The sequence below is a fragment of the Hibiscus syriacus genome, unplaced genomic scaffold (assembly GCF_006381635.1).
Source record: "Hibiscus syriacus cultivar Baekdansim isolate YM2019G1 unplaced genomic scaffold, ASM638163v2 tig00112738_pilon, whole genome shotgun sequence".
Lineage (NCBI taxonomy): Eukaryota > Viridiplantae > Streptophyta > Magnoliopsida > Malvales > Malvaceae > Hibiscus > Hibiscus syriacus.
The window spans coordinates 6,264,044-6,280,189 of record NW_024063392.1 but is presented as its reverse complement, the minus strand read 5'-3'; the positions used below and the strand labels follow the sequence as shown (position 1 = coordinate 6,280,189).

The 16,146-nt window shown below is 33.0% G+C and overlaps 1 protein-coding gene across 2 annotated transcripts; it reads right to left on the bottom strand.

Moving 5' to 3' along the window:
• Positions 1-431: 431 nt before the first annotated feature.
• Positions 432-11,244, bottom strand: LOC120182768 (protein SENESCENCE-ASSOCIATED GENE 21, mitochondrial-like). 2 transcript variants are annotated; one of them, XM_039187640.1, is made up of 5 exons: positions 11,239-11,244; positions 6,721-6,725; positions 4,350-4,369; positions 1,077-1,158; positions 432-875 (listed from the first exon to the last, which is right to left on the bottom strand). In XM_039187640.1, exons 4-5 carry the CDS (start codon positions 1,148-1,150, stop codon positions 644-646), a joined length of 306 nt encoding a protein of 101 aa, XP_039043571.1. In that variant the 5' UTR covers positions 1,151-1,158; positions 4,350-4,369; positions 6,721-6,725; positions 11,239-11,244; the 3' UTR covers positions 432-643. The 2 variants fall into 2 exon arrangements, with proteins under 2 accessions (XP_039043571.1, XP_039043570.1); XM_039187639.1 differs by lacking the exons at positions 4,350-4,369; positions 6,721-6,725; positions 11,239-11,244 and having other exon boundaries at positions 1,077-1,279.
• Positions 11,245-16,146: the final 4,902 nt, after the last annotated feature.

Sequence of the window (16,146 nt, the reverse complement as noted above, 5' to 3'; positions counted from 1 at the left end):
AAACAATAATTTTAAAAGTTATTTTCTACCACACTTTTAAAAAGCCTTGCTAAACTGGCCCTAAAATTAGGACTAAATTGATAGAATATATAAGTAATAGTGACCAAATGTGTAATTATACCAAATATTTTAACTTTCATATCATCTACTCCATTAAATATTAACGGCAAGTGGCTTAATTGAACGTATTTAAATTGTTGAGTGGTCTGATTGAAAATTTTCAAAAATGATAGTCAAAATGAAAAGGGGTAATAGTTAGGTGATCACTGGTATAATTTATCATTTATTTTAAATAATTTGACTTTAAATTTTTAACTAATTTAATGATACTTATTGATACTTGTTGAACATGACAGACTCATCTTAGTAAAATCGCTTTATAAGTTTTAATTATAATATGAAAGAAGAAGGCAAATATGGAGAAGAAAACATTAAGCCAACAAAAGAATGTGATATTAAAATAAGAAAACGGCAACCCTAGTATTTATTGGTTGTAATTCTCAAAACAGAAATCGACAAACAAGCATTACTATCACCAGCGACAAAGAAAGGAACAAAACAAGCCACTTCAGATACCAAAAAAAAAAACACATATAACCTTGTTTGTCCCAATACAGACATACGAATGAACGTATAATTTATTTCAGTTCCTCTTCAAAAGCGTTGCTCTGAGCTCGGCCGGGCAAATCTCGCTGGCCGAGTTCTCGGGCCTGTAGAATCCGGTTTTCGGGTCTGGAACCCAGTTTACATTCTCTTTAGTTACCGCCATCGCCATGTCTTCCCCTGTTTTCTTCAACACCGCCTCGTTTCTTGCTGCTGCTGCTTCCTTTACTCCATTTGACAATACTCCTTGTGATGTCGCCGCGTATCCTCGTCTAAACCAAAGAAACACCAAACATCATTAAATAATTGTCTTTATCTACAGGAACGGACATATATTTTTTTACTTTTACGTGACATAAAAAATTTTAAGAGATAAAAACGAATTATTAACAAAAATAAATACAATCCCTCCCAGTTTGTTTTTCTCACTTTCTGATAACAAAAAAAAAAAAGACAAGGAAGCGTGAGAGTACCTTGAGATAGCGTTAGAAATTCCATCGAGAACGATAATAGAGAAAAGCTTAACGTTTGAGAAAGAACGAGCCATTTTCTTCTTAATGAGAGAAAGAAAGCTTCTTGAACGCTGCTGCGGATGAACCGTGTGAGTGTTCTTTTGGTGGTTGGAAAGAAGAAGAGGAAGAAAATACCGCAGCAGCGAAGAAGAAGCCTTGGTCTATTAACTTTCTGATGGATTCTAAAGGGGAAATCAGTTGAGGTTTATATAGAATGTTACAATTGCTTGAGACGAGGCTTAGCGTCCACAAATGCTGAAAGGAACCCCTCTTTTGTTATGCTGCCACCTGGAATATTTGTTATTCTTCAAGCCACTTTTTACTCCCTATTTATTTTTTATTTTACAACGCAACCTGTGATTATTATTAATTTCATAAATATTTTTTTAAAATGGGCAAAGTGAATGAGGATTATACGAGATTAGGCATTTGAATGACCGTTAATGAGCAAAAGGCCTGGTCACAAATAGTAAGGCGATCAAAATGATAGGACAGTTGAGAGACATGTTTGATTTGAGTTTGGGACTTTTTCTTCATTCATATGTTAAATGTATGTGAAAATCCTAAAGAAGAGGGATCTTCTACGCAATTTTGAAAACGGTCGTATAAAAGGTTTCCAAATATATACTTTCATTAATAAATATAATTATAAGGTAATATCTATTCAAATCTTAGATTTCTATAAAAAAAATAACATCATCTTTGATAAATAAAGTCACTTGATAGGTTTATACACATTAAATTTTGAGTTAGATATCAATTAAAAATATTGATAATAATGATACCAACATGAGTTTCTAGGTTCAAAAATATTTTATTTGATAAATGTATGCGTGTTTCAAAAATCTGAGTTAATCTCGATCATTTTGAATTATATACGGCTAGACATCTATAAAATTATTAGTTTATAAAAAGGAACGATTTTAAATATATGAGTTTAAATTCAGAGTTTAAATTAAACTCGAAAATTGATTATGTTAAAGCACTTAAGACCTCAAAAAATTAGTATATTATTTAAATATATACTATCTTGATTTTTGACAAGCTACGAGTATAAAATTAAGTTTAATTTATGATCTCTTTGAGTGGATGTGATTCATGTGAATGCACAACTTATTAATCGAACGAACTTATTTGGAAAGAAAATATTTAAGTTGATTTTTTTTTTTGATTTTTTTAAAAGTCACTCGGTTAAAAAGGATGACCCTTCATTATGACTAATTAGCAAGATAGTATTCTAGTGAGTTAAGAATCCATCTCATTAATTATTATAATATAATAATATTACCTTAATCTTTAAAACATGAAAAAGTATACGGGAAAAAACAGTTTGAAGCTAAGACAAAAAGAATGGATTGCTCTGAAAGTTTTGAAACGGCTACTGGAAACAGAAAGAATGGGGATCCGCGCCCTGTCTCTCCGGAAGTCTCTGAAGCGACAAAAAAAGTTCGTTTCAAGGATACGGATGACCCTCCCATTCAGGATACTATGATGGAAACAGAAGATCAGCAAACACCAGTACCTTCCTATGCGGCAGTGCTGAAAGGGAAAACTAACGGCGTCGCTAAGGATATAGGAGAGGAAAGCAAACCGGAGGAAGATATAGATATCTCCGATGAGGATATTATCACCGGTACTCATTACGACCTCCCGTCCATCCAGTTCTCAGATCGAGCATACAAGCTTCTAGAAGCCACCATGACTACAACGGTAATCCTTAATGTTGTAACCGATTTTCGACCGGACACGATTTTCCTTAACAGAAAAGTAAGTGAATAAATAAATGAATTTTAATAAAAAAAATGATTTAGAGTCGCCATCTACTTTTTGGGTTAAGTAGGTCGAATATCTAAAAATCATCTTTTAAAAGAGTTTAAGAAAACATCAGTTTAAAAGATAAACTAGTATGTGTATTACCAAAAATTCATTTTTTTAATAATAAAAATAGATTCGTAGTCGGTTACGTTTGGGGAAGGATTAACACCCCCACAACGTCAAAAATTAGTACCTGTCGATTATCTATTAGTAGAAATTTAATAATTAATATAAATTTAATTTATAATCTTGTTATTTCTAATTCAATCGGAAAATTCTAAGGAAAAATATATATAAAATGACTTTTATAAATTATAAATAGGGTATTTATTTATTTAAAAATATCAGAAAATGACATCTAGTTGCTTTAAGACAGCCCCTTTCTTAATATTAAAAAATAAATAAATATTAATAAGAATATAATAATTTTTTCCTAAGAATTTTAAATTAAAATAACTTGATTCGATTAAATAAGCATATTTGATTTTTCAGGGTATTTATTTATTTTAAAATATCAGAATATGACATCTAGTTACTTTAAGACAGTCCTTTCTTAAAATTAAAAAATAAATATTATCCTTTAATCAAGTTATGAAATCAATCAAGTTATATTATGAATTTTTCATATAAATGTAAAGAAAATAAAATAAAAAGTAATAATTAAAATACTAAATTTAAAATATTAAAACATAAGGGTAATAATAAAATTGCAATTAATAGTGACTAAAATAAAGAAAATTATAATTATAGTATTAAAATGTAAAATATCAAAATTGAAGATACTAATTCGAAATATCATGTAATATAGACATTAAGAATGTAATTTAACCATAATAAATTATTTGGGATTAAAATAATAATTATTAAATCCTAAGGGACTAAATAAGATATTTACCCTAAAATATATAATTACTGGCAAGGACTAAAATATAAATTAAATGAAATTTGAGAACAAAATTAAAAATGCTCAAAAACTTAATTTAGTGACTAAAATGGAAAGTTTACAAAGTTATGAGGACTGTGCACTTGATTTTCCCATGAGGGAAATTACATAGACACCCCTCACCAAAACGACGTAGTTTTGGTGAGGGTATAAATACCCTTTAATCGGCCCAAAAGGGCCATTTTCCCTCATTTTTCCTAATCTGCTTTTCTCTCTAAGAGAGAGAATCTCTGTCTTCTCTCTATAATTCCCTCGCCAGAGGGAAGACTGACCACCGTCGATCGCCGTGTTCCGGCACCGACAGTGCCCGGTGGCCGGATTTTAGAAAAATACACCAAAATATAGATCTGATTTTTCTAAACCCAAATCCAAACTTCTCTTTTCCTCATAGCTAGCCAATCGAACTAGATCTAAAGTTTTACCTCCGAAATATTTAATGCTCCGACGAAGTTTCGAAGGCTTCCGATGATGTTAAGTCTCCCTTTCTTTTCTTTTGGTTGTTTTCCGCTGCTTTTGGTTGCTTGCTTACTATTTTGGTTTCTTTTTTATTTGAAAATGGTTGTTGTTGTTTGCTATTTTTTCGTTCGGTGTTCCTGTCGTTCATCGTTGCTGTTGGTATTTTCTTCCTCGCAGGTTCGGTGGCTTTTATAGCCACCATAGTGCTCGCCTTGGACCAGGTAAAGAAGAGAAGCCTAGGTGAGTCACCGAACTATGGTGGTGACTCACCATAGGGCAGCGTACGTGGGCGACCATCTGGCCTTCTGAAGGCTTCAGCGAGGGTGACGTCGTGGCAGCGGTTGGCATGGGCCATCTAGAGGCGACGACAGTGAGATGATAACCTAGGGTTATGAAACCCTAGGGCTTCCTCTGTATCTGGTTCTGTTGGGCCGGGTTTGGACCGGATCGGGTCTGTTGGGTCGGGTTAAAATAGCTTTGTAAATGGGCCTTCGGGTTTGAATAGTAAATGGGCCTGTAATATGTATTAAAAATATTTATTTATTTAAATAATAATAATAATAATATAATATATAATAATATAATAATAATAATAATAAGGGACAAAAATTTAGTGTCTACAGTTGTCCATCTTTGCTCATTCTTGTGTTAACAGGAATAGGGCAAAGACAATAAATTTTTGTCCATTTGACTTCTCTTTATTAAGATGGAAATGTTGAACAAGTTCTTCTTCTTCAGATGAGTTCTTCTGATTATAAACTCCTTCTGGAAATGTTGATGATGTTCTATCTCCTTCTGCGATACAGTCGAACAATAAGTTGAATAAGTTCTTCAGATTATGAAATTCTTCTTCCTCTTTAGAAGAGTTCTTATTACGAACTCCTTCTGGAAATGTTGATGATGTTTTATATCATTCTGCGATAGAATCGAGCAAAAGGTTGAATAAGTTCTTTAGATTATAAACTTCTTCTTCCTCTTCAGATGAGTTCTTCTTATTACGAACTCCTTCTGGAAAATATTTTAAGAAAAACAATATCAAGTGAGATAAATTGCTATTTTGAGTGAAACTTTCTCAAGCGAGAAACAGTTTGTTTTAAGAAAAACAGTCTCAAGTGAGATAAATTGCTATTTCAAGTGAAATTTTCTCTAGCGAGAAATAGTTTGTTTTAAGAAAAACAATCTCAAGTGAGATAAATTGCTATTTCGAGTGAAATTTTCTCCAGCGAGAAACAATTTGTTTTAAGAAAAACAATTTCAAGTGAGAAAAATTGCTTTGAGAAAAATTCTCTCGAGTGAGATAATTTTTCTGTTTCGAGTGAAACTTGTCTTAAACGAGACATATCTTTGCTTCAAAAATGTTTAATCTGAAGATGAATGCTCCTTCTTACAGATGAAGTCTTTTTGACTTTTAATCTCCTTCTTTCCTGAAAGATCTAAAAAATGTATCTGAATGCAACTATCTTGAATGTCCTCATGAAAAGAGAAAATGTCCTTGAGAAAGACAAGATTTCAAGAGAAATTTTAAGGGTATCGTCATGAGAGGAAAAATTCAAATTTTTATTGCATAAAATGATGGATGTTTGATGCAATGATGCAAAACCATGTATGTATATGTGTATGTGTATGTCGATGAATATTTTCTCGACTAAGGGCAGTGAAGAGGTGCTCAAGCAATCTTGGTTCTCTTCCCGATCTGTTCGCCTTCATTCTGCTCCCACACGAAGGTGTACCATTGCATTTCTTTGCAAAAATATGCTTTTCTTGCTCCCTGACATTCAAGTTCTTTGCTCCAATTTTTTCCTTAATAAATTTGGCTTTCTTTGTCTGGACTTGTGCAAAAATCCAATAAAAATCTTTGAAAACAGAATATATCATCTTTGGATAATGTAAATATAGATATGCTAAAATCAGCAAAGATTAATTAAGAGAGCAACGTCTGTTTTAATTTGACTCTTGAAACACATCACAAGGAGGATTTATCCTAATTCCTTTCATGTCTCCACATCTAATTGGACCTCGAACAAAGCCATTCAGATCATATCATGTCGAGATGTTCAACAACAACCTATCATTTAGCTTTAGTTGGCTCCACTAGTTTCTTGTTGTTTAAAATTTCAGCACCTCTTCCGTGGAAAGAAATCTTCATCATTTTTCACTTCTAACCTTGGGGTCGAAGAAGACAAACTTTATCTTGAATCAATAAATGGAAACCATATGATCACAACATTGGTTCAGCATCAGAATAATTGGTTCGTAAAACATTTGACAACACATTCATCATTTCCTATGGTTTCTGCACAGATGTTTGTAAAACATTTGACATCACATCCATCCTTTCCTGTGTTTCTTCCCAGATTTCTCTTCAGTGAAGCTCTTTCATAGTGTTGGGAGTTTTTGTATAACGTCACAAGGACACCTAAGAACAAAACTCAGTGGGAATACAAGTGGAACGCTTTGGCTTGCCAGCATCGAATCACCAAAATAATGCAAATGTATAATGAACAAAGCAATTATGTATAGTCAGCTCGACTGTCACTGCTTCACCATTTTCACACCTTCATGTCTCATTGGAAATCTTTGCTCAAATCAATGATCTTTTCATAAGATGATATAGGCCTTCAGTATGCCCCAATATTTTGTTGATATGAACGTTCAAAATGCGTTTAAAATTGCTTCTTGCTGACGTGAGCCTTCAACATAAGCTTTCAAAATGCCCCACATGTATCATTTCTGTCTAAAATGGGCCTTTAAAATGTCCCAAACATTTTCATGATGATGTGATTCTTTAATATGTCCCAACATGGATCATTTCTAGTCGAAACGGGCTTTTAGCATGCCCCTTTAGAACAAGGTAATCATTCTTGATGAGTTGTTGATAATGTCATATGATAGCATTACAAGTTCAGCTCTCCAGAATTTCTTTCTTCTTGGACTATTTGCTTTCAAGAATGTGAAATGCTTTATCATTCTGGCCTTGTTTATTCTTTTTCTACAATAGAGGTAGAATAAGCAACAACTTGCTTCAAAGATCTTCTTATTTGAGACTGCCCTGTTTGAAAATATTTTTCCTCCTTTCTTTATCTAAGAATGAAAGAATTTTGTAAAATATTGCCTATTACAGGTTCACAATATAATCAAATCATAAGCATGAGTTCAAAGAATGTCAAAAGAATCAACAACTCTTTAATGTTTGAAAATTATAACTCTTTTACAAGTATCAAAATTTTGAGTTGGTTTTAGGATGGTTTTCCTATTTTCTATGGTTATATCTATTTAAGATGTCACTCCTCTCTTGCTCTTTGTGAACTTTGCCACATGCCTCACTTTAAGAACTTTGTATTTTAACTGGATGCGAACAAAATGATGCAACTAGCATAGCCAATTACTTAGAATTTCTAGAATACCTCTATTTCAGTTCTCTGGAATCTTCCATTTAGACTCCTCTAACCAAAGCAGTGTGAAAATATCGGTCCAAAAATGAAATTTTTATGTGCTTGTGTGAAGTTGACTATAACAGGTGTTTCGTAACTCCCTTAGTCCATCTTTACAACAACTTCTTATTTGTCATTTTGGCTAGCTGAATTCAACTTTATTGTAATTTGCTTCAATCAGGATATTTTTAAACTTATCCATAAAGCCGGGGCTATTAACCAATTGCTCTAGAGGGACAACTTTATTGTATATAATAGTATAATAGGCTAGCTGAATATTATCCATAAAGTCGGGGAAATTAACCAATTGCTTTAGGGGGATAACTCCAGCTTTATTGTATATATAATAATATAATATGAGTATACGTCTCCAACTTCTTAAACTTGTTAAGAGGAACCTGTTATAGTCTAGGTGTTTTGGTGGAAATCAGAAAAAATCTCTTCGTTAGAGTTCAATTCTCAAGCATCTAACTTAAACTAGATTTACCTATTTGTGAAGATTACGTTCGTCATCAAACCTCATCAATAGAAAAGTAGTCTAGTCAGCTTTGCAATGTAATACACAAGCGATGCCCCATGTTGTACACTCTTATATATAAATACCAAGACTTTTGTCTAATTCCTTTCAATAGGAGAATGCTATCTCATATTTGTAATAAGATAGTGTTTGGGTATATTTCATCTAAGGTAAGGTCAAGGGTCCTTGTTTTTCCAGTTTTCAATATTGATATTTTGTCAAAGATTATAACTCTAATGAAGAGTTTTTAATCTTGTTAATATTCAAAGAACTACAAGATTGCAAAATTGATTCAATGCTCATAAACTTAAAGCAATACCAATTTATTTATTACACAAAAGGCAGAGAAAGGAACAAAAACATGTTGAAATAAGATGCTGAAAATAGAAAGTGCTACAGTGGTAGATAATAACTTCCACTTGTTTATTTAGCTTGCCCCATCATTCCTCGAATGTCCATGCCCCTGATTCAATTAAATTCTGAACCTTGCGCTTCAATGCCCCACAATTCTCAGTAGTATGCCCCGTGCTTCCCTTGTGGTAGCTACATATTGCATTAACTTTATACCCTTTAGGAAATGGGGGTTCTTTCGATTTAGAATGAACTGGATTCACGAGATTCTACTGAACTAGTAATGGGAGCAGTTCTTCATATGTTATTAGAATTTCATCGATATGAGCCTTCTCTCGGGTCATTCTATAAGATTTGGTCCCATGATTAGTTGAATAAGACCTCACTGTATTGATCTCGGCTTCTCTCTCGACGTCAGTACTACAGAGCCTCTTATCTTGCCATTCTTAATAGCTATTTCAATCATTTCTCCACACATGACGATGTCAGAAAAATTCTTAGTCGCAGGCCCTATCATGTGATTAATATAGGTAGATTTTAATTTATTATTGAACAAAGTAGTAAACTCCCTTTCAGTTAATGGTGGATGCACTTGAGAAGCAACGCTCATCCATCGTTCTGAATATTGTCGAAAGCTCTCGTTGCACTTCATATTCATGTTTTGCAATATTGTTCGATTAGGGGCCATATCATCCATGTGCTTGTATTGACCCAAAAAAGCTTGAGCTAAGTCTTTCCAAGAACGTATTTGAGTACGTTTTAGCTGATTATACCATTTGGAAGCAGGTCCAGATAAATTGTCTTGAAAACAGTGGATCAATAACTTTTCATTCTTCACATAGCCAGTCACGCGACGACAATACATGGTGATATGAGATGAAGGGCATGTGGTCCCATTATACTTCTCAAAATCTGGAACCTTGAACTTTGGTGGGAGTACTAGGTCGGGGACCAAAGTTAGCTCTTTGGCGTCAAACCCATAAAATGACCCAATCGTGTATCTAGATTTTATCACCTCTTCTATATTTTTCAGTCGTTGGATTAATTTTTTCTTCTCAACTAATTCATTTGGGTCAGGGACCTCATTATCATTACAAAATTCGTATGGCTTCAACACAGAAATAGTAGGACAATCAGTGGGAAATGAAGCTCCAGTATGATATTGTGGGTTCTTAACAATGAAGTGGACTGTTGGTTGGATTTCTTGATACGCAGAGGTGTGCCCCGGAATGTGAACAGGTGTAACACCAAGAGGATATATGGGATTTTCAACAAGACTTCTCCCAGTGTGGTCAAATGCTTCCCAAACATTTCTTTCATTTTATTCAGTAGATCGATCTGAGAGTTTGAAATATTAGCTTCAATTTGTGCCATCTTGCTCCTCAATTCTTCTTGCATCTCTTTTTTCTCTATCTCAAATTTGACTAGCCTATCCTCAGTTTCTTTAGGTATTTTTCTTGTGTCGTGCTATTCGTTCTTGCTATAAGTAAGAACCAAGATCACTTCGGTTGAAATCCTTATTTTATTGAATGAATGTTTTAATGCATGATTTAGAAATGTATTGAGCAATACAAATGTAATGCAAACAAAAGAAATTAATATAAACAAGTTAGAGCAAAATGTATGAAAAATAAAAAATGAATAAAAATGAGAAAGGAAAAAAATAAAATGGTTAGTACCAATTAATGGAAAGAAAAGATTCTATCTATCATGGTATATAAATCCTATCCTCATGTTTTCTAGTTCCATGCTTTGTAAGGAAAAATTAACCTAACTGCATTATTTCTAGTTTGCATGCATTTATTCAGAAAAAATAAAATAAATTAAAAGCTAGAGCTTATTTATCCTTTGTGTACACTTACAAACAGAGTTTCATCATTGTCTTAGTTTGGGTGAATTTCTAGGATTATTATATGCAGAGTTTCAGTTCAACGAGTAAAGGTACTCGAATTGTCCTTGTTAGTGCCCCATTGGGCTTCCAAACCCTCAATCCTCACCCATTATAGGATTAAGCAGATCGAGTTCAATTCAAGAGGGCACATTTCCCTATGCCTAACACGGAGTATAAATTCTCATGAATATATAGGGTATATAAACCCCTAAAGCTACTTGCTAGGTCTAACACGGAGAATAAACTCTCACGAAGACGTCGCTTTCACTCCCACTTAAAAGGGAAAAGAGCTCAAGTATAGAGCTTTATGTTTATGCAATGCACGTATTGTGTGTGAGGAGAAATTCTCAAACCTTTGAAAAAGCATCACAAAAATTAAATCCTAATATCTGAAAATCAATCAAATATTAATATACAAGACAATAAAATAAATTGAAAGAAATCAAAAGAATCATAAATTAAATAAAATTGAATTCTGAATTCCAACTATGGAGACAATATATAATCGATTAGGGCTTGACCAACTTGGTCCCCAGTGGAGTCGCCAAGCTGTCGTAATCGATTTTCGCCCGGGCACGATTTTTCATGGCAGAAAAGTAAATGAATAAATAAATGGATTTTAATAAAAAAAATGTTTTTGAGTCGCCATCGACCTTTTGGGTTATGTAGGTCGAATACCTAAAAATCATCTTTTAAAAGAGTTTTTAAGAAAACATCAGTTTAAAAGATAAATTAGTTTGCATAAAACCAAAAATTCATTCTTTTTAATAATAAAAAGGGATTCGTGGCCGGTTACGTTTTGGGAATGATTAATACCCCCACAATGCCCAAAATTGGTACCCGTCGATTATAAATTGTCTCTATTAGTAGAAATTTAATAATTATATAAATTTAATTTATAATCCTGTTATTTCTAATTCAATCGGAAAATTCTAAGGAAAAATATATATATAAAATGATTTTTATAAATTATAAATAGGGTATTTATTTATTTAAAAATATCAGAAAAGGACATCTAGTTTCTTTAACACAGCTCCTTCTTAATATTAAAAAATAAATAAATATTAATAAGAATATGATAATTTTTTCCAAAGAATTTTAAATTAAAATAACTTGATTCGATTAAATAAACATATTTGATTTTTCAGGGTATTTATTTATTTTAAAATATCATAATAGGATATCTAGTTACTTTAAGACAGTCCTTTCTTAATATTAAAAAATAAATATTATCCTTTAGTCAAGTTATGAAATCAATCAAGTTATATTATGAATTTTTCATATAAATGTATGAAAAATAAAATAAAAAGTAATAATTAAAATACTAAATTTAAAATATTAAAACATAAGGGTAATAATAAAATTGCAATTAATAGTGACTAAAATAAAGAAAATTTAAATTATAGTATTAAAATGTAAAATATCAAAATTGAATATACTAATTCAAAATATCATGTAATATAGACATTAAGAATGTAATTTAACCATAATAAATTATTCGGGATTAAAATAATAATTATTAAATCCTAAGGGACTAAATAAGATATTTACCCTAAAATATATAATTATTGGAAAAAACTAAAATATAAATTAAATAAAATTCGAGAATAACATTAAAAATGCTCAAAAACTTAATTTAGTGACTAAAATGAAAAGTTTACAAAGTCATGAGGACTGTGCACGTGATTTTACCATGAGGGAAATTACACAGACACCCCTTACCAAAATGACATAGTTTTAGTGAGGGTATAAATACCCTTTAATCGGCCTAAAAGGGTCATTTTCCCTCATTTTTCCTAATTTGCTTCTTTCTCTAAGAGAGAGAAGCTTTGTCTACTCTCTACAATTCCCTCGCCGGAGGAAAGACTAGCCACTGTCGGCCGTCGTATTCCGACACCGATAGCGCCACGGTGGTCGAATTTTAGAAAAATACACCAAAATATAGATATGATTTTTCTAAACCCAAATTCAAACTTCCCTTTTCCTAAAATCTAGCCAATCGAACTAGATATAAAGTTTTACCTCCGAAATATTTAACGCTCCGATGACGTTTCGAAGGCTTCTGATGATGGTAAGTCTCCCTTTATTTTCTTTTGGTTGTTTTCCGCTGCTTTTGTTTGCTTGGTTGTTATTTTGGTTTCTTTTTGGTTCGAAAATGGTTGTTGTTGTTTGCTATTTTTTTGTTCGATGTTGTTGTCGTTCGTCGTTGTTGTTGGTATTTTCTTCCTCACAGGTTTAGTGGCTTTTATAGCCACCACAATGCTCGCCTTGGACCGGGTAAAGAAGAGAAGCCTAGGTGAGTCATCGAATTATGGCGGTGACTCACCATAGGGCAGCGACGTGGGAGACCATCTGGCCTTTTGGAGGCTTCAGCGAGGGTGGTGTCGTGGCAGTGGTTGGCATGGATCATCTGGAGGAGACAACAACGGCGAGATGATAACCTAGGGTTATGAAGCCCTAGGGCTTCCTCTGTATCTGGTTCTGTTGGGTCGAGTTGAAATAGCTTTGTAAATGGGCCTTCGGGTTTGAATCATAAATGGGTCTGTAATATGTATTGAAAATATTTATTTATTTAAATAATAATAATAATAATAATAATAATAAAGGACAAAAATTTAGTGTCTACACTTAAAATGCTAGGAAGGAACATCATTCTCAATATTCTGAACAATAAAACCCATGCTCTATGGAATCCATCTCAGCCCCTTCATTCTCATGGATCTTGAAAATGGTTATTTCCTAGCTCGGTTTCAGAACGACGAGGATTATACTAAAGTTCTCGCCGAAGGTCCATGGATCATTTTCGGGCAATCTTTAACTCTGCAACCTTGGTCTATGGATTTTAGGACTTCTCAACCTTACCCTACAACGGTCATTGCCTGGATAAGGTTCCTTGGACTACCGGAATATCTGTATAATAGGAAGATCTTAACCAGAACCGGAAGCCTCGTCTAGAAGGTGGTCAAACTCGATTTCCACAACAGTACCAGTAATAGACGGCGATTCGTTAGGGTGGCTGTTTACGTGGATCTTACTCGGACGCTGATCTCCAAAGTAGTGATTGGTAATAAGATACAAATGGTTGAATACGAAAATTTACCACTCAAATGCTTCGACTGTGGTAGATTCGGTCATATGAAGGAAGCATGTAGTGCTAATAACCAGAACAACGGGACTAACCCTCTCGAGCAAAACAATTCAGTGCAAAACTCAGTTACGGCATCCGCGTCCAAAGGAACGACCAGTGTGAATCCGGAAATCTCTGATCCTTCTCCATGTGGGCCGTTGATGATCGATGAAAGGATACGCCGGAAACCTAACATCAGCACGACGAAGAAACCGCAACAGACCAAGGGATCAGGATCACGATTTGCTGCATTAAATGCTGATACTTCTCCCCAAGAAAATTCCCAAAATCAGACAGAAGGAATTGTAGGAGCTACTCGCGATGTTCCATACCTGTGTAAATAAAATTTAGATGCCGTTCATATTTAAACAGTCAAATCCCCACAGATTAACTCCACAATTTACGCGGAACCTAGGCAAGGGAATCAACCACATGAAACTCAGGGCCGAAGACCTCAATCTCGGGGAAGGCAATACTGAATCAATCAATTCAAAATAGGAACCAATCTTCTTCGGCGAGACCCACAGCTTCCCCAAGTGCTCCAAGTGTAATCACCATTTTTCTCATAACCCCAAAAACCAACAAACACCTTTAGACCCAAACCAAAACAGGTCAAGCCCAACAAACCCAATAAAACCTATAACCTAGATTACAATCCGGTTCGGGCCTAGTGTGTAACCCGACCCGGTCCAGACCCGGTTCTTGCAACGCCATGCCCTGCTCTCTGCCACCAACAATGCCCACCATGCCCTGCTGCCAGACACCCGTGCCATACCTCCCTGACAGAAAGCATGGTGACCCTCTCCTCTAAGGTCTGACACCACCAAACAGAGAAATCAACATAAGATTTATTTTTTAGTTTCATTTCCTGTAACGGGTATATAACCCGAGAGATAAAAACAATATAGAGAGAAGGACTTTACGGGGCAATAAAAACACAGAAAAAAAAAACAATTTTCTTAGCAATCCAAAACTAAAAACCGAAAGAAAATATTCAAAGGTATTCTAGTTGGTTTTTTTTATGCTTTGTTTATGTGCTAATGTCTTAGAATGTAACTAAAAGATAATCTAGATTATAATTTTTTTCTTTATTTTCATACAAATTTTACGAATGCTTAAAGAAGATAAATAGAGATAGGGGAGAGAGTAGGGTTTTGTCGGGGTAGCAGTGTTGTCGGGGAGGGGTTGAATGGTCGGTGTTGATTAGGGGTTTATTTCACATTTGACATATAATTTGTAATATTCTATTTTAGTCCTTAACTGTGGTGTAATGTATTATATATTATATTTTGCTTGTAAAATATGTAATATGTATTTTAAGTGATGCGTATTTTTTATATTTTAATATTTATAATTTAAGTGAATGTATAATTTTATGTTTTTTTACTTAAGTACTTTACTTTCTTTATTTACATTTGTAATGTTCACTTTAGTATTTATTATTTAAGCTTTATTATTTAGCACTTTAATCTTTGTAATGTTCATTTTAGTAATTATATTTTGTTTGCTTATTTAACGTAATATTTATACGTTAAAGTATACACTTGTTAATTTATTCAAGTTTTATTTCCAGTATTGAATAGTATTTAATTTTTATCTTTGCTTTAATTTTCATTTATTTGTTCCTAATTAGCATTTTTAATTTTTAGCTTTTTCCATGTAAATTTGTTTGTGAATATAGATCTAGATATTTTGAATATATATGAAAGTCTCATAAACATAACTCAACGAATTTCATAACTGGATTAAAGGTAGAATTTGTTTATTTTAAAATATTAAGAAAGTGACGTCTTAAAGTAATTAGATGTCTTATTTTGATATTTTAAAATAAATAAAAACCCTACTTAAAGAACCTAAAAATCAAGTATGCTAAAATTAATCAACCTTGAAGGGAAAAGGAAATATTTGCTTATTTAAACTTATTGAGACAAATCACTTAATTTTATTAGGGAATATGTTTCGATATTTTTAAATAATTGAACATCCCTTGTATTTTCTAATCATATGTAATTTAGATTAATTGTCTTCTTTTTTATTTAGTCGAATTAAATTCTTTTAATCTTGAATTCCTGGGAGAAATTATTAGATTCCTTTTATTTCAGTTGGAAAGATAAATATTCATCTTTAAGTATTTTAGGGATTATTTTATCTTCAATTGAAAATATTGGAAAATGTTCTATTTTCCCTTAGAATTTTCTGTTAAATAAAAATTGCATGGTTGAATTTGGAATAATGGGATCGTAACTTAAATTTGTATTTGAAATTCTTAGATTTCCACTATTAGACACACTTTATAATCGATGGGGTACCAATTTTGGGCGTTGTGGGGGGTACTTATCCTTCTCCATACGTAATCGATCCATGAACCCCTTTTTTTATTACAAAACAATAAATCTTTGGTTACACGTAGAACGGTGCATCTTTTAAAATGACGTTTTCTTAAAAACTCTTTTAAAAGATAATTTTTAGGTATTCGACCTACCTAACCCAAAAGGTCGAT